Here is a 19428-nt window from a genome sequence, read left to right as displayed (position 1 = left end):
GACAAGTGCGGGCCACTCTTGTTTCTCTGTACCAGAGCCAGTGCTCAGGTCAAACACACACACACACACACACACACACACACACACACACACACACAGGTGTGATTTCTCAGACACCTTTTCCAGTCAGGTATTAAACAAAAAGCCTTTCAGCATCAGAAGAAGAATGAAGTGAGCACGCACTGTGTGTGTGTGTGTGTGTGTGTGTGTGTGTGTGTGTGTGTGTGTGTGTGTGTGTGTGTGTGTGTGTGTGTGTGTGTGTGTGTGTGTGTGTGTGTGTGTGTGTGTGTGTCCGTCAGTAGGGGGCGCTTCTCCACTCGTAAAGCGCCACGGCGCCGGTGACGTCACGCACTCTCTCTCGCCACTCGCAGCGCAACAGAGTAGCGGAGCGAGCGCGAGACGCGGAGAGAGAGAGAGAGCTAGAGAGAGAGAGCTAGAGAGAGAGAGCTAGAGAGAGAGAGAGAGTATGGAGCGCGCGGATCGGCTGGAATAAGAAACATTTCCCAACACTTTTAAAAACTTTCTCAACTCTGCCGACGGATATGGATACCATCGTCCTCAGCGTGTTCCTCGTGCACGCCGCGCTCGGAGGCGCCGGAGCCCAGCACACTCCCGGTAAGTCCCGCACATTCACCTTTAACGAGCCCCGGAGCGCAACGGACAAAAGTTTATGCGGGTGTTGCTTTGAACGCGTGCGCGCCTGTATCACGCCGTTCACCCCGCGCGAGTGTCCAGATGGGTCAGGACGTGTGTGTGCGGGGATGATTTGTGAGAACACACACACACACACACAGGTATATCAGGGAAAGTGCTCTCCGCGCCCGACTAACCTCCGCTCGGAATGTCGGAAGTCGATTCTAATGAGAACGTCCCTCCGTTCCACCGCAACAGAGAGAACAGCCTCTCCCGAGTGACCCGGTGCAGCTTCCCACGGGTTTAAAACTCTCCCAGGAAAGCGCGATCTCGAGTCACGCGCGCGGGGGAAAGTGCACAGTGTGCAACAGGACGCCTGGAAGCATCTTAGACCATCAGAAGAGTGTGTGTGCATCCCTTCAAATGATTATACAGATCTGATGAAAAACCTCAGATTTACGCGCGTCTTAAAGATGTTTTGTATAATGCATTATAAAAGTATTTGAATGCATTAATTATGCCGTGCAATGCACATCATTGCAACCACAGTTATAATGCATCGTAACACTCATATCACTGAGTATAATGCATTAAAACGCACGACGCACAACTGAGCAATCTGCGAATATTATCATGCATTTAAAAAAATGCTGGGTTAAAAACAACCCAAGTTGGGTTGAAAATGGACTAACCCAGCAATTGGGTTGTTTTAAGCAAACATTTAACCCAATTGCTGGGTTTAAACAACTCATTCGCTGGGTTAAAACAACCTAATTACTGGGTTAAAATGACCCATTCACTGGGTTAAAACAACCCAATTGCTGGGTTATTTTCAACCCAAACATGCTGGGTTTTTAACCCAGCATGTTTTAGAGTGTAATTATTGATGATGCATTATTAATACTCTTATAATAACACTCATCTAATCACTGAACACACCTTTAGAGAGTATAATGCATTAACACACGCTGATTAATCATGCATTTATCTTATTTATGATGCATGTATATTATCTTATAATGCATTATAAGGGCTTTAAGTACAGTGTTACCCGGTTTCCCTTTAGAATCGATGTTTAAATTGTAGTAAATGTGACCTCGAAGCACATATTTCTTTCACTGATGAGCACTTTCCACTCGATTTGAAGCTTTGGTGGTGTTTTTACGTGTCATTATATGGTATATTATTGGTCACTTTGTAAACACTCGTTGTGAAATCTCTTCGGAGGGTCAAAACTCTTTTCCTGTTTTAAACGGTCAGGGTGCAGTTCTTCCCGATGATCTAGCGCGTCCTAATCTTGCGTGTGTGCACATCTGGAGCCCGTCTGCAGCGGGACACAGCTGTCTGCGTAATTGCTGATTAATTAATCAGCGAGTCTAACCCTCGGATTAATTCTATTAGAATAATCAAAAACAACGGATGACAAATGGCAAATTACGGGAGGCTGGGATTGATTAGTGACTGGTGTGATTATGCCGGCGTGTTATGGAAATGAAGAGCGGGATGGAGCCGGATAATCCCTGATATATGGCTCTCTTTCTGTTTCTCTGGACGCAGCTCAAATGGGACACGCGGAGAAAGGTGAGTCGCAAATCCATGCTACTATCATCATCATCATCATCATCATCATCATCATCATCATCATCATCATGAGCATCTGTCCAGGGCATCTGTGTCTGAGTAATTGACCCAATGACCTCGTCCTGATGTGAGCCGCACACACACACACACACACAGCCAAAGTAAAAGTGCTGGATTTGTGTGTGTGTGTAATAAGCCAGATTCTTTCTTCAGAGTGAATTTGACTGCATAGAAACATGATTATAGAGAAGGACAAACACAAAGCTTTCTTTTGCATTTCTTGCGAGCTCTCTGAGACACCGGCGTGCTGACTTTATAATGGTTTTAAAGGAAAGCCTTGCGAACACTCAGACACAATAGCAAATTCTGCACATTTCTTACCGTCTGCTGCAGACTGCCATTTCAAGTGTGTGTGTGTGTGTGTGTGTGTGTGTGTGTGTGTGTGTGTGTGTGTGTGTGTGTGTGTGTGTGTGTGTGTGTGGGTTAAGCTCTTACAGCCGAGAGAACACAAGGTCTTCAATGTGACTTTAACAAGCGTCTGTGCGTGGAGTCGTGAACGGCTAGCCCATGATTTGAGTATAATGTTTTGCTCTTTGGGTCGTTATTGTGGCCCGTGTGTGTGTGTGTGTGTGTGTAATGATGGAGATGGGATGGAAAGTGATGTTGAGTGAGTCTGAGGAGGAATGGGAGGATATGAGTGTGTGTTTTGTCTTCCACACCGAAGGTTTTGTCCCCGGAGAACTGAGATTTGGTGCATCATTCGTCTAATCTATGGATTTCTGACATAATAATAAATGAATAAATACATACATAAATATGCGACGAAATGTAAAACAAAACAAAACAAAACAACAACAATAAATGAGTATTTGTACTTTTATTTCCTTTATTTTTTATTTATTTATAATGGCATTTTTTCCACATTTATTTTTAAAATTCATTTATGTATATTTCTATTTATGTCTACATTTATTAATTTCCACATTTACTCTGAGCTCGATTGCTATGTCTGAGGTAAAACACGCCCCCTCATTACCATACAGACAAAGAAATGTAGAAATAGATACAAATATACAACAATAAATGTGGAAATTAAAAAATGAACAAATCTGGTAAAAATAAAATTTTACATAAGGAAATAAATGTATAAATATTCATTTCAATCAGCCCAATGGAAATTCTTCTAAACAAATCAAAGTCTGATGCTCTGAGAGTCTGTCGCTGGAGAAAAATGTGTTGTTTCAACTTAAAAAAGTAAGTGTTTGTGCTGCCTTAAAAATTAAAGTTTAGTTAACTTAAAATGTGAAGTGATGATATTTATCATCACTTCACATTTTAAGTTGACTAAACTTTAATTTCATTGGTGCGCTCACACCAGACGTGAATGAAGCGTTAAGCGTGAGTGATTTACATGTTAAGTCAATGCAAAGACAGCAATTGCGGTGCTGCAAATGACACGCCGCGAACTGAGCGTTTCGGGCGAACTTTGGCGGATATTTGCGCCGTGTTGACCAATCAGGAGCTTGCTCTAGTAGTGACAACAATGAGGACAAAATCATATGTGGATATCCGGAGCTGTACGATACATCTTCATACTTTATAGAAACGGGGATAAAAAGGATCTTGCTTGGAAGAAAGTGAGTGAGGAGGTCGGACAGTCTGGTGAGTTGTAGAAAGCGCTCTTTACTCAATTTGAGCTATATATAAATATATACACATATTGAGACTACAAGCTAGCTAACACTTGGCAACTTGAGCTTATTCGCCGTATTTTAAAACAATCCATGTCAGCCATTTCACAACGAGACGAGCCGGCTGGCAGAAGCCCCATCCATGACGTTAATTCACGTCTGTTGTGAAGTAAGTGTCACGCGTGAATGAAGCGAGTAAACACAAAATGTTCAAGCGTAGCGCGATTTATTCGCGCAAGTCGCGTCTGGTGTGAACGCACAGTAAGGCAGCACAAACACTGTAAAAAAAGTTGCTATCTAAAAGTTTAAGTACAATCAACTCTGATGTTTAAGTCATTTCAACTTAATTTACAATGAGTTTAATCTTGTATAACTTGTTTTAAAAAGTTGCTTATTTTGATCAGTTAAAGCAATGTCGTCATAACTTATTGATCTTATGATCAATAAGTTATGATATAACAAGCTAACCGTAACCTTTTTTTAAAAGTAAGTTATCAGCTTGCCTTAAAATTTAGTTAATTGAAATGAAAAATTAGTAAAATGAATGAGATTAGTTTAATAAATTGAAACATTTTCTAAATCACTTTAATTATCAAAGTTAATTTGACGAAAGAAAAAAAAAAATTATATTTGAAAGCCGATAACCAATATATTGGCTGATAAATTCAAATTTTTATATAATTTTGCCTGATTACAAAATCAAAAGTCTCACCATTAAATCCCTCTCCCGAGCACACGTTCTCATTATAATTTTATGTATCCGATATGACTATATTTTCCAATCATATTTCAAGCAATTCAGACGCATCATGGTGAACAGTGCACATCTGAAGTGTCTGAAGGAAGTAATGCATAATTTATCGGCTTTAATATATCAGCCATCGTTTCCTGGCCGATCTCAAATCTACCCTTTCTGTCAAACAACAGAAAACTAGAAAAGGCAGTGTCCTCACAACTATATCTGTGAGGTTTTCCAGTCTTTAAAGGCAACAAAATTGGGCTGTTATATCATTGGTTAATATTATTTTTAGGGATGCACGAATTCTGGCCGTACAATAACCGATATTTCTTTGTATTTGAAAGCCGGTAACCGATATATTGGCCGATAAATCCAAATTTTTATATAATTTCGCCTGATTACAAAATTGACCTCACCATTAAATCCATCTCCCTAGCACACAATTATGATGTTCTCATTATAATTTTATGTAGCCGACATGACTATATTTTCCAATCATATTTGAAGCAATTCAGACCCATCATGGTGAACAGTGCGCATCTGAAGTGTCTGAAGGAAATAATGCATAATTTATCAGCTTTAATATATCAGCCATCGTTTCCTGGTCGATCTCAAATCTACCCTTTCTGTCAAAGAAACTAGAAAAGGCAGTGTCCTCACAACTATGCTCCTTTAGAAAGAAATGATATCTGTGAGGATTTCCAGTCAGTCTTTAAAGGCAAAAAAATTGGGCTGTTATATCATTGGTTAATATTATTTTTAGGGATGCACCAATTTTGGCCGATATTTCTTTATTTTTGAAAGCCGGTAACCGATATATTGGCCGATCAATCCAAATTTTTATATAATTTCGCCTGATTACAAAATTGACCTCACCATTAAATCCGTCTCCCGAGCACACAATTATGATGTTCTCATTATAATTTTATGTAGCTGATATGACTATATTTTCCTTTTTTGAAGTGATTCCAATCATATTTCAAGCAATTCAAACCCATCATGGTGAACAGTGCGCATCTGAAGCGTCTCAGCTGAAGATAATAATAATGCATTATTTATTGGCTTTAATATATTGGACATTGTATCTTGGCTGATAGCATATATGAGCATATATCAGCCAATACCGATATGGTGGCCGATATATCGTGCATCCCTAATTATTGTCACACCTCCATGTTAAATCTGCAGAAGAGAAAGTCACACATGTTGATGAAAGACGAGTGTTTTTGAGAAGACTCCTCGTCTGCAGAGCTGTATCTGATGGGCCGGTGTTGCTGACGGGTCACAGAGGGCCTGTGTTAAATCACAGCTCTGGCCGCGGACGCAACTTGCTTATCACAGCAGCTGCGAGAGAGAGAGAGAGAGAGAGAGAGTGCCGGGCTTATTTTGCAGACTCGCTACAAAATCTATTTACAGCAGACGGGTATTGTCTTCGGACAGCGCTTTTCTCCTCGCTGAAGTTTCTCAGATTATGCGCAGGGAATCGATACCTGACAAGTGCGTGGCGCGCTTTAGCGTTTCATCTGATGCAGCCGTATGGATTTTTAATCCCGGCCTGCGTAACGTCTCCTCGGCTCCGCTCAGGGTTTGTCAGCTGGCGTGTGCAGTTAATGCTCAGCGAGTCTGAATGGAGTTATTCTCATTAGAAACAGGCCTGACCTGTCAGTTGTGTAGATTTCTTCACCTTAAGGTCATTTCACGAGACTGCTGTGTGTCTCACACTTGTTCTCTCGATGATTTCAATGACGTATCATTGCTTGAAAATCAAATCGGACTCGTTTGTGTCTAGATATGACACAACACCAAAGGCACTGTTCATCATAATATACACATCAGATATTACAGCAAATTCACATTTTCATTCTGTGACACTTTTCGGTTACACTTGAACACGGTTCACTTTAAGGTGTCCTTGTTAGTGTAATTATATTTTGAGCTACTAGTAATATTAATGATCTACATCTACATGTGTGAGGTATATCGTCTATGATAATGTGTGATTGCTGTTTTAAAGATGTGCGATCTGACATTATCGAGTAAATCCCCCAATTTACAAAAACACACCTATAGAGCACACACACACACACACACACACACACACACTGTGATGTAGTCTAGTAGGTTAGAGTAGTGCACTTGAATATTTACACGTTCACTGCGTGATTTACTCTTAAAACGCATTTATAATGCCCTCAATATTGAAGATAAGGGGCAAAAATACCTTTTATATTTCTATCATTTATATTTCTATCATTTAATATAGTTAATCAATATCACACAAAGAGTGTCGTTTTCTCTCCAAATATCAGCATTATTACTGTTGATTTTATACTCTTATATTTTTGCTCTATTTCGCTAACAAAGCAACAGGACTGTTTTGTGTCTCTGAGCAACACACCTCAGTGTTTCATTACTGAATGAACGAGTCGTTTGAATTAATGATTCAATGACTCACTCATTAAGACAGCCGAATGCTTCGCTCCTGAATGAATCAGCCATTTGAATGAATCAGTTGAGTGAATGATTCAATGACTCACTCATTAAGACAGTCAAATGCTTCGTTCCTGAATGAAAATCAGCCGTTTGAATGAATCAGTTGAGTAAATGATTCAATGAATCATTCATTAAGACAGCCGAATGCTTTGTTCCTGAATGAATCAGCCATTTGAATGAATCGGTTGAGTGAATGACTCAATGACTCATTAAGACAGTCAAATGCTTCGTTGCTGAATTGTTTGAATGAATCGGTTGCATGAATGATGCAATGACTCACTCATTAAGACAGCCAAATGCTTCGTTCGTGAATTAATCGGCCGTTTGAATGAATCAGTTGAGTGAATGATTCAATGACTTACTCATTAAGACAGCCAAATGCTTCGTTCCTGAATGAATCAGCCGTTTGAATGAATCTGTTGAATGAATGATGCAATGACTCACTCATTAAGACAGTCAAATGCTTCATTCCTGAATGAATCAGCCGTTTGAATGAATCGGTTGAATGAATGATGCAATGACTCACTCATTAAGACAGTCAAATGCTTCGTTCCTGAATGAATCAGCCATTTTAATGAATCAGTTGAGTGAATGATTCAATGACTCACTCATTAATACAGTCAAATGCTTCATTCCTGAATGAATCAGCCGTTTGAATGAATCGGTTGAAACTCAACGACCCACTCATTAACAGTGATTTTTTTAATTTCACAACTGAAGTGTCAATTTTTTAATTGTTTCAAATATCAATATTCAACATTATAAAGGAAGAATTTAGTTGATACTGATTTAATTTGATTGGAAAGAGCTCTATTGTGTCATTAATCTAACTGAACAAAAGATGATACATACAATTAATTAATTAGGTAAAAAATAGTAAAAGCGATAAAAATGCCTATAAAATGTAAAAATCTATTTAAACTTATTGGAAATATAATTTCTGTCCGTGTAGTCAACTGACCACCACACAGAATATGAAGAAGAAAAAAAAATTCCAGCCGTCCTTAACCAGTACAACACAATAAACACACTCAGCAAAATATCATCTCAGTTATCACTATAAAAAAAAAAGTGTTGTAACAAGGAAGTGTTTCCCACGTCTCTTGTGGAGGTCAAAGTGCCACATGATGTTTGTGTAGAGAGGTTGGAGCTCAAATCATGTGACGGGAGGACGAATGGCGCTGTTGAAGGATCTGTATGGTGTGATTTGTGTGATTTGGTGAGGCTGGAGGTCAGTGGACATCTGCTGACGGACGCCGGCCCTCAGAGAAGCGGTGGAGAGGAGGCTGACGCCGGCCCTCAGAGAAGCGGTGGAGAGGAGGCTGACGCGGCCCGCGGAGGACCTGCTCTTTGTGGATTACGCCAGTAATGGGCAGCAGGGGCTGTAAGCTCCTTTAGAGAGCCCGAGAGCCCCATCTGAGCGCTCGAATCACAGCCAGAGAAGGGAAAGTCGGATTGAGGATTTGGTCATTAGATTGTTTTTGTTTTATTTTGTCTCTGCTCTGTCCCCGGGCTTCAAAGAGCGGCGTGATGTGATTTGTGACTGTCCTGATATCCATAAAGATTATGATGATGGTGGTGGTGGTGATTATCAAATTAAGCCCACAGTGCCGATCATAAGCGGTCTTTAAAGCAAAACATCCTCTCTCGCTCACTTTCAGCGGCGTGTCGTCACCCGGAGGAGACTTTCAGAGCTCTGGACACTCCTCAGATCCTCAGTTTTGTCCATAGACTGAAAAAAAAATATGGACGTACTGTCCGTAGTGTAAGTCACCCATAGGATCTGAAGAGCAGTGTTGAAGCGTAAAGTCGGGTCGAGCTGGCAGTCGCCATCTTAGCACTTCCAGATAACAGAAAATGTGCAAAGAAGCGGGACGTGGGCGGAGCTGAGGTGACGTGATGACTAACAGACAGCAGACAAACGGCTATCCACCTGTCACTCAAAGTGGCCACGCCCTTAATTATGCAGAACTTAAGGCTTTATATAATGTAAACGGATGAGTTATAAAAACATTCCCATCTCACAGTCGTCATGAAGGGCAAAATTAGCCGTATAGACCAAAAGCACAGTTTGTCCCAGACTGTAAACACGTGTTCTTCTGCTGTAAAGTTGGGAATTTTAACATGAGCTCAATGAGATTCTGCTCTTCTGGAGTCTGTCTCTAGTGGCCAGTCCATGAACTGCAGTTTAACTCACTTCAGTATCGGCTTCAGGAGAAACTGCGGGACTTGGTTTTGTCCCAGGTGTTTCTCTGAAAAATCCTTGCAGTCAAATCCAAATCATTGATTTCTGGAACCGAATTTGATGACAAATGTTAAATGTTACGTGCAAATATTCGATTAGTTGATTTAATTATAGAATATCGAATAGGTTGTGCTATTATCGTCTAAATAATCCCCATGTTTTCGGTGCTGATGTGGTGGTGACGCCAGTGTTAGTTTGACAGCAAATTTTGATTTAGTTTTAGTCATAGTCTTTTGACTAAAATGCCATTTAGTTTTAGTCACCTGAATTGTTTTTAGTTTTAGTCTAGTTTTAGTCTCCTAAAATCTAATGAGTTTAGTTCAATTGTAATACATTAAGCATTAAGCATTACATAACCGACTGTCACTTGAACTGACATTCTGACATTTTGTTTTTGACATTAAAAATACACGAAAGAGCTCAATTCACTTTTTTGTGTCAAAAACTGTTCTTAGTCTTTCCTCCTGACTGTGAGTTAAATTGGAATGAAATGAAATTCAGTTTATTGTGTAACCCAAAACGAATATATAATGCGTGACTTTTAATGATAAACAAGCTGGAAATACACCGGGACTCTTATTTTGAAATGTCTGCGCCTCTGTTGCAGGTGCAGGAGCTCATTCAAGTTCAGATGAGATAAAATATGCATTGTTACAACCGTCTAAAAATATTACTATATAAACATTGTGAAGTAAACATTGTCATTATTCCTCAGCATTAGTTCATAAACAATTGCCTGGCATAAATGTGTGTTATTGATTGATTGAGCTGCTCTAGAGCTGGATTGGGGGTGTGTGAGCCTGTAGGCCGTGTGTTTTCCAGCCGTTAGATCAGTTCATATCAAATGTGCAAATCAGATCTGACTGGATCTCTTCACTAATCGACCCTCCTTAACATTTTCGTCTCGTTTTTATTTGTTGATGAAAATGACAGTAAGTTTTCGTCATAGTTTTTGTCATCCAACACTAGTTTTTTAGTTATCGTCTCGTTTTTGTCAGTGAAAAAAGGTCGCTGACGAAAATTATGACACAAATTATTCGTCAACGAAATTATCACTGGGTGACGTGTTCATGTAACCAGAGGGTGGCGCTGCCAGTAACACACCTAACAGCTGTCAATCAACTCTCAGGGGGTTTTATACTGGGCTGGTTTGCTGCGGTCCGAGGTGTTGGTCTGGTTTCACACTCAGCTTGAACTCTGGTGCTTTTGTGTTGGTCTTACGTCATCACAAACGTGCCCAGACATGATGGAAAACAGAACGGCTCAATGTATTGTGTTTTGTTTTATGCGCAGCTGAGTAAACGAAGGCGGCTTTTGTTATAATAAGACAGTGAATAATTTGCTGTGGTGTTTGCTCTGGCTGTGTGTGAATACACTGCAGTCTCACTCGTATCTCAGGTCAATCATCAACACTATCATCATTACATGTGTGTTATTGAACTAATGACGATCGGCTAAAACGCATGCGCTGGTTACTTTTCCTCCTGAACATGTGCGCATGAGTGAGTTGGAGAGCAGCTGAACTCAGGTTGTGTGTGGTTCGGTACCTCTGTATAAAAGCTTTCACTTTAGCCATTTTTCATGTGAACCGTGCCCCATTTTGAACAAAACTGCCAGTGTAAAGTGTGAGAACAGAAGAAGAACACACACACTGTAGACCTGTGGCATATAACGGTTATGGTAACTTGTGCCGATGTCAAATATCAGTCATATGTTTCAGCATGTCACAGTAATTAAAGGGCTTGAGTTGATATAGCCTATTCTATGGGCGTCACTAGGCCCTTTATAGGGGGGCTTCAATTTCCCATAAAATTCTGTCCAGCCCCCCTAAAAAGTGTTCATTCAAACATATGAAACTGACGGGAAGCTTCGGCTTCATCCCGTCTTTTAATCAGTGTGTTCTTCAATCCGCAGCGGCGTCGAGCGCACGTCAGAAGCAGAGGTGTGTGTGTCGATCTGAGCTCTCATTGGTCTGTCACCGCTCGTCAATCTCAACATATTTGAGAAAACCAATCAAATCAGAGTAGGCGGGCTTTATGTTCACAGAAGCTGCTGAGGTCGAGCGCAATTTTTAGGAACGCGACTCGATGTCGAGTGCGAGATATGAAGCTAAACTTAACATTTCATATTTGACAGCTGCTTCTGTAAGTCAGAAATGTTAAACAAATGACAAACATATTCAGCCAAATTAATAAACTTTAGTCTAATTTCGCCATTTTGATTTGAAACGGGCCGATGTAATGTCATTTATAATATAATTAACAAACACGAAATATTAACAAAGCCGTTTTCTTCAGATTAGGCATAAGATTAATAGTAATGAATGTGTGCATATTGTAAATTAATAATTCCATGTGTAGCTCTCTGTAAATAAATAAAGCTCAGCCTTTGTCAGCTTGTATTGGGCATAAGATTAGTAATGAATGTGTGCATATTGTGAATTAATTTAATACATTTAGTTACCTACACTCTAAAAAATGCTGGGTTAAAAATAACCCAAGTTGGGTTGAAAATGGACTAACCCAGCATTTAGGTTGTTTTAACCCAGCGGTTGGGTTAAATGTTTGCTTAAAACAACCCAATTGCTGGGTTAGTCCATTTTCAAACCAACTCTGGTTATTTTTAACCCAGCATTTTTAGAGTGTAGCTTTCCTGTTAGCCTTAGAAAATGATTCATAAAACATATAAATATCAGTTAAACATATGTTTACTTTTTTCACTGGCGAAAATGGAAAAGCTTTATCAGTCATATCTGCCCACTGACATGGTTTTCAAGTTATTGTTATCAATTTTTTTGGCGTTCAGAACATCTTAAAATGCACATATGTAGATCATAGAAATCATAGTTTTCTCGAGGGGCCATGCCCCCGAAACGAAATAATAAACAGCCAATATCCTAATATGCATACTAATAAGCTACTATTTAATAGTGAGAATTGGACCCTAAACTAAAGTCTTACCAATTTTATTTTCATACACTCACTGAGGGCTGAGCCGCCCTAAAATGAAAACCCTAGAATCGCCCCTGGCCTATTCCCCATTGAATGAAAGCGTTAGTTATCATACAGATTGAGAGTGTGAACGGTCTCTCTCTCTGTTTATGTGTGTGTAGCCTATACATGCATGCGAGGGGGCAGGAGTTGCGATTTTCAAATAATAATTGAATAATTCCCAGTGATCATCAAACATTATTTTTGCTTGAAATGCCCATCCCTAGTTTAGGGTTGAATTTGAACTAGGGATGCACTGATATGAACATTTGAACCAATACTGATAACCAGTGGTTAAATTGGCTTTTGTAGGGAGGGGGAGCCCTTATTTACGTTGAATGGTCATTCAAAATTGCGCTGGAAAAATACTTAATGTGTTTTTACACCAAAGGGGCTCTTTTTCCAGTAATAATGTGTAAGGTAGGGTTGAGTAGTTATTCAAACAAATATAAATATTTTACAGTTCACTTATGGCCATAAGCAGGGTTTTTAAAATCAGTGTGGTCCCAAATATCAGGTAGTTAGGGGGGTTGGGGGGATGCTCCCCCGAGGAAATTTAGATTTCTCTGATCTACATTATGTGCATTTTTAATAAGTTTGAAGGCCAAAGTAACTTTCATGTCCATGTCAGTGGGCAGTAGATTATTTGACAATACCCCCCTAAAGATGAGCTCTGACTAGTCTTTTCATTTTCGTCTGTCCCTGAAAAGGGTTGGGAACTTTTTTTGACCAAAGAGCCATTTTTTTCCTTCATTTTTGGTAAATGCATTTTTCCAAAAGAGCCACAGTAAAAAATTTGATAAAATTATTATTAAAAAGCTTTTTTTTTCAATAAAATGTCAACAGTAGTAATTATTAGGTCCATAACTAAAAACAAACAATTATGCAGCAAACAATAAATAAGTTGCAATATGGAATTAATTGTGCAGGGCTCTCACTGTGAGGTTGACCAACTGATGAGTATAAATCCTCTTGGTGTGTGTGAACGCCCACAGTGCTTACATCTACTATGCTTATGTTTATGTGAATACTCGACTTGGCATTTTGATATATTTCTGTGTTTATTTGGCCGTTTAGGCGCGCAACCGAAGACAAAGGCTAGTGCGCGTGTCCGTTTGTCCGTGTTGCGCTCGGAGCGCGCGCACAGCATCCTGTCAGAAATTCAGTTGTCTTTCGTGACTTATCATGCTTTTATTATTTATTTTATCATGACTCTCGCGAACAGCCCTGAACACACAACTTTAATATTATTATCATAAACTTATCATTAACTTCGGCAGGCTGTACAACAGGGGAATTGTAATTGGCTGCTTTTTTCTGCAGAGAACGGATCTCTGTTGATGTGTGTGTCTAATCTTTTTTATCGATCATGTTAGTAAATGTTAGATATGTTGGTAAAGTGTGAGAGACCTGGCGAGCCATAGGTTCCCGACCGCAGCTCTAGCCGTTCGCGGATCTCCATGGTAACGCACTGTTAGAATTGTGACGGTTTTACCTGATGGCTGTGGCCGCGGTGCTGAACCAGAGAACGCCGCGATTAATGCATTATGACGTCTGATAATTCCATGTAGCCTGTATTTGCCAGGAGACGAACAATAATTAAAGTCTAATAACAATATTTCGTGCTGAAGGAGACGGAGCTGATCTCCTGCAGGGTGTGTTGTGGACCTGAGGAGGCGGAGCTGCCGATAACCGATAATTATTTATATTTGAAAGCCGATATATTGACCGATAAATCCAAATCCAAGTTTTTATATAGTTTTCCCGAGCCTGATTACAAAAATGAAAAGCCATGTCCCAAACACACAATTACGATGTTCTCTTTATGTAGCCGATATGACCGACTGAACTGTATTTTTCTTATTTTGAAGTGATTCCAATCACATTTCAAGTCATTCAAACCCATCATGGAAGGAAATAATCCATTATTTATGGGCTTTAATATATTGGGCAAATTTTCTTATCAGGCCGAGAACGATAACATTAAAAATGAACATATATCGATACCGATATGGTGGCCATCCCCAATTTTGATTTCATGGCGACTTTAAGTATTTGATTCGCAACCCTACAGATGTCGGAGATCTGCCTTTCAATCGCAGGCTTTGATATGAAATGGTTGAGATCTCAAACTGGAGAGAACACGCGAGACTAATGCTTTCGTTCAGGAGAGTGGGAGACATTTAATCTCATCGCTTTATAGTGGGAACTAGAAGGAGCTCAGTATGAGCACAGTATGAGACGTTGTCGAGATTTGAAGCTTTAAAGGAGACCTGAGGAGAAGCGCTGGATGTCGTTTGCGTTTTGTCTTTCCTTCGGGCGACTCTCCCGGCGTTTCCTCCACTGAGCGCTCTCAACCTTCAGCTGTGTTTAACGCCGATGTTAAAATCACCCCGCAGCCTTAATGTTGCACAAAACGGTTGCGATGTCCTGTGACTGCGGCTTCGGGACGGCGGAGAGGTGTGTTAATTGTGATGGGCAGCTCACATGCGGAGACAGGAGAGCGGCTGACAGATCTCAGATGAGAGAGAGAGAGGCCGTATGCCTCGCCGTGATTCATCTGTCTGGAGTCAGCCCGGCTTATATCTGTGTCAACACCATGACGTTTTGGAGATATCAAGTTTGAACACGTCTGTGTGTGTGTGTGTGTGTGTGTGCGACTCGCGGTGATTTACCTGTCTTTCATTCTCCGCTCCTTTGAGACTGGCATGTGAAATCCTCTCTCTCAGACTTCAGCGCATCAAACTGGCCTACTTCTGATGTCTGACTTTCACTTGTAAAAGCTAATATAACATCTGTAATAACACTATATTGAAAAACGGCTTCTTCAACTATTGCAGCACTCTTTCATCACTGTAACCTAGCTGGAATAATAATAGTCATTAACAAAAGCCCATTAGGGCTAGAAGAGCGTTTTAGTCGTTTATCTAGACTTTCTTACATTTTTGGTCAACGTTGTCGGCCGTTGTGAATTGCTGTTGTATTCTGTTATTATAATTGAAAACGAACGATTAAAATAATGCTGGACTGGGCTTTTTATTAAAATATTAATTAGCAATGAAGCAGATTGTCAAAATATTAATTTTAGATTATGACTACACTCTAAAAAATGCTGGGTTGAAAACAACCCAAGTTGGGTTGAAAATGGACTAACCCACCAATTGAGTTGTTTTAACCCAGAGATTAAATGGGTTGTTTTAACCCAGCGATTGATTGAATGGGTTGTTTTGGGTTAAATGTTTGCTTGAAACAACCGAAACGCTGGGTTAGTCCATTTTCAACCCAACTTGGGTTGTTTTTAACCCAGCATTTTTTAGAGTGTAAATACTTAAGAATTACATTTTGTCACACGTCACTTTGACATTAGAACAGCTCAAAAACATGTCAAATGAATTTGATACACACTTAGATTTACTTAAAGCATGCTGAAGTAAAGTGAATTCTGAATAGTATGTTGTGCTAACAAATGTTTAGTATAGTTCACTTACAAGAGCTCTAGTGACTAAAAGAACTGAGAGTAGTGATGTCACCATACCAAAATCCCAGTAGTCGGTACCAATACCATATAAATGTTACGGTACTCTGTACTAATTTCGGTACCACAGCTATTTTTTTTTTTTTTTTTTACTATTTAAAAAAAATACATTAAATAAGTTTATTATTTATGATGATAATCATTATAAGTTAATAATACATCAACTTTTAAAAGCTGTATGCCGTTTAAAAGTAAACATTGTTTATAAAACAAGATCAAGTGAAAAATAATCAACCATCTAGGCATTATTATTATTATTATTATTATTAGAAGAGATGTATTATTATTACATAGAGACGGCGCTTAATCTACTGTACAACAGTAGCCCAATATATTCTGTAAATTTCTTCATGTTAAACCAAACCTTTATTTTGACGGATTGCCGTGACCTTTGAGTGTCTGTGTTCATGATATGACAGTTTTCTCAAATGAAACAGTAAATTCTCATGAAGTGATGGTTTATGCGTTTGTGTCTTCATATAGTGACACGGCAGAGTGTGTGTGTGTGTGTGTGCGCCTGTGCCTCTGCGCCCGTCATCCCTACTGTAGAGAGTACTTGATAATATACTTTAGATTTACTCATGACTTACTATATCTACCATTGTTGTGTTTTGATGGTGAGTGTTGAAGTGTGTGGGACTCAAACATGATCATGTACAAGATATTGTCATAAATATAGAGGGATAATATCAACACAATTAAAAGGTTACGTACGATTGTAAATGATCATTATACGACATGAAGGGAAGTATTACATAGGTTGCTTTTAAAAGGTGATCTAATTTCGGACTAAATCATTAACTATAGTTAATGATTCAGTCACAGGCTATAGATCATGTTTATTATTTCTCTTCCTTTGAAACCAAATAACTGTGGTGTATTGTTGCGTCACTGCATCAATAGTAAGAGAATTACAGTAATATGCCCAACCAAATGAAACACTGATCCCCATAATGGCGACTGTTTTATTTTTTTCTTCACAAAATGGCACTCAAACCAATCAATTCATCTTAACTTGGGTTTTCTGAGTAAATAAGGTATAGTATGTGAATAGTACTAGATTTTTACAATTAAGTTAAGCCATTAAGTAAAGCCAACTCTAAAGTGTTTTTGAACAACATGATCTCGTCACAGAACAGGTAAATTCAACTCAGTGTAAGAATCAATTACGACTGTTATGTCCTCGAGCATTATGGCTGTAATAATATAGTTATAGATGTAATCATGTTAGGCTAACCTGTTTGAGACCACGACGCCCTCTTTGTGAGGTATGAGTGAGGGTTTTCGTTTGGATTAATTGCTGTAAACCGAAGAGCCCAGCGCTTTCCTTCAGGCAAACGAACAGAGAAGCCGTGCATCTGTTCCTCTGTGTTCAGCCTACTTTACTGCATAAGGTCAAATGTTTTAGGGAACAGCTGTGCTCGCCTGAGGGAGAGACCGCAGGAAGAGTCGGCACAGGTGGCACCTCAGGGGGCGGGACTCAGCGCTGTCAATCATCTCAGGAGAGTGGAATATACTGTGAAAGGTGTACACACACCGATCGGCATAACATTATGACCGGTGAATAACACTGATCTCTTCATCTCCTGTTAGTGGGTGGGATATATTAGGCAGCAAGTGAATATTTTGTCCTCAGAGTTGATGTGTTAGAAGCAGGAGAAATGGGCAAGCGTAAGGATTTGAGCAAGTTTGACAAGGGCCAGATTGTGACGGCTAGACGACAACTGAAGAACCAGTGGAGAACCGGCCACAGGGTCATGGTGGACCAGTGGAGAACCGGCCACAGGGTCATGAAGGACCAGTGGAGAACCGGCCACAGGGTCATGAAGGACCAGTGGAGAACCGGCCACAGGGTCATGAAGGACCAGTGGAGAACCGGCCACAGGGTCATGGAGGACCAGTGGAGAACCGGCCAAAGGGTCATGGAGGACCAGTGGAGAACCGGCCACAGGGTCATGGAGGACCAGTGGAGAACCGGCCACAGGGTCATGAAGGACCAGTGGAGAACCGGCCACAGGGTCATGAAGAACCAGTGGAGAACCGGCCACAGGGTCATGAAGGACCAGTGGAGAACCGGCCACAGGGTCATGGAGGACCAGTGGAGAACCGGCCACAGGGTCATGAAGGACCAGTGGAGAACCGGCCACAGGGTCATGGAGGACCAGTGGAGAACCGGCCACAGGGTCATGAAGGACCAGTGGAGAACCGGCCACAGGGTCATGGAGGACCAGTGGAGAACCGGCCACAGGGTCATGAAGGACCAGTGGAGAACCGGCCACAGGGTCATGAAGGACCAGTGGAGAACCGGCCACAGGGTCATGGAGGACCAGTGGAGAACCGGCCACAGGGTCATGAAGGACCAGTGGAGAACCGGCCACAGGGTCATGGAGGACCAGTGGAGAACCGGCCACAGGGTCATGGAGGACCAGTGGAGAACCGGCCACAGGGTCATGGGTGGCCGAGGCTCATTGATGCGCGTGTGGTCAGATCAAACAGACGAGCTACTGGAGCTCAAACTGCTCAAGAAGTTAATGCTGGTTCTGATAGAAAGGGCTCAGAATACACAGAGCATCTCAGTTTGTTGTGTATGGGGCGGCACAGCCACTGACCAGTGCCCATGCTGACCCCTGACCCCACCCAAAGCACCAACAGTGGCACGTGAGCATCAGAACTGGACCACGGAGCAATGGACCTTGGGTCCTCCATCATGTGGATGTTACTTCGACACGTCCCACCTACCTAAGCATTGTTGAGCCCATGTCCAGCCTCTCATGGAGACGATATTCCCTGGTGTCTGTGGCTCTTTCAGCAGAAAATGCGCCGCCACAAAGCACAAATGCTTCAGGAATGGTTTGAGGCATTGACTCGGCCTCCAAATTCCCCAGATCTCAATCCAATCGAGCATCTGTGGGATGAGCTGAACAAACAAGTCCGATCCATGGAGGCCCCGCCTCACAACTTACAGGACTTAAAGGATCTGCTGCTAACATCTTGGTGTCAGATACCACAGCACACCTTCAGGGGTCTAATGGAGTCCATGCCTCGACGGGTCAGGGGGATCAACACAATATTAGATCATAATGTTATGCCTGATTGGTGTATAAGAGGATCTTCTCATTACGCTGGTGTTAATTGTTGGTAATATGAGGCCCTTTCTCTCACGGTGTTTGTCTTTCCTGCTGTTTCCCGGGACTCTGGAGACGGCGTGTCTGCAGCTGAACCCCTCCAGGCCCCTTCCTCACACCTCCACGCTGGAATTTACAGCCCCCGATTGAACAAAAGGCGCAAGTCTTTCTTCTGACCCCCCGCCGGGCCTCAGACGGGACGCTCTGCTCTTACTGCGGACGGGAATTACAGTCCAGGTCAACACACACAAAAGAAAATGCCTTTTACCCAAACCTTCAGCATCTGAATACACTCACTGTCATCAGCGCTTTCAGTCTTAAAGTGGAGTGTGTGTCGTCTCGTCCTGCAGCGCGTCCTCAGATCATGAGTGTTGTTGAGCAATGCTTGAATGAAAC

General features: G+C 41.1%; 1 protein-coding gene across 10 annotated transcripts in view; it reads left to right on the top strand.

The window, feature by feature from the left end:
* The first annotated feature begins 363 nt into the window (after nt 1-363).
* The window catches only part of ptprk (protein tyrosine phosphatase receptor type K), a 238751-nt gene continuing 219686 nt past the window's right edge, over nt 364-19428 (top strand). For 7 of the 10 annotated variants that reach the window (XR_013817575.1, XM_079830324.1, XM_079830320.1 and 4 more), the window contains exon 1: nt 364-615. Coding sequence is in view for 9 of the 10 variants with exons in the window: in XM_079830324.1 (XP_079686450.1) it covers nt 543-615 (73 nt within the window). In the remaining variant the exon portion in view is untranslated. Of the gene's footprint in view, nt 616-2175; nt 2215-19428 lie in introns of those variants that run through there. The other 3 variants (XM_079830325.1, XM_079830321.1, XM_079830319.1) reach the window with 1 other exon arrangement.

This window comes from Gobio gobio (genome assembly GCF_949357685.1).
Source record: "Gobio gobio genome assembly, chromosome: 12".
Classification (NCBI taxonomy): Eukaryota; Metazoa; Chordata; class Actinopteri; order Cypriniformes; family Gobionidae; genus Gobio; species Gobio gobio.
This window is presented reverse-complemented; position numbering and strand designations above follow the sequence as displayed.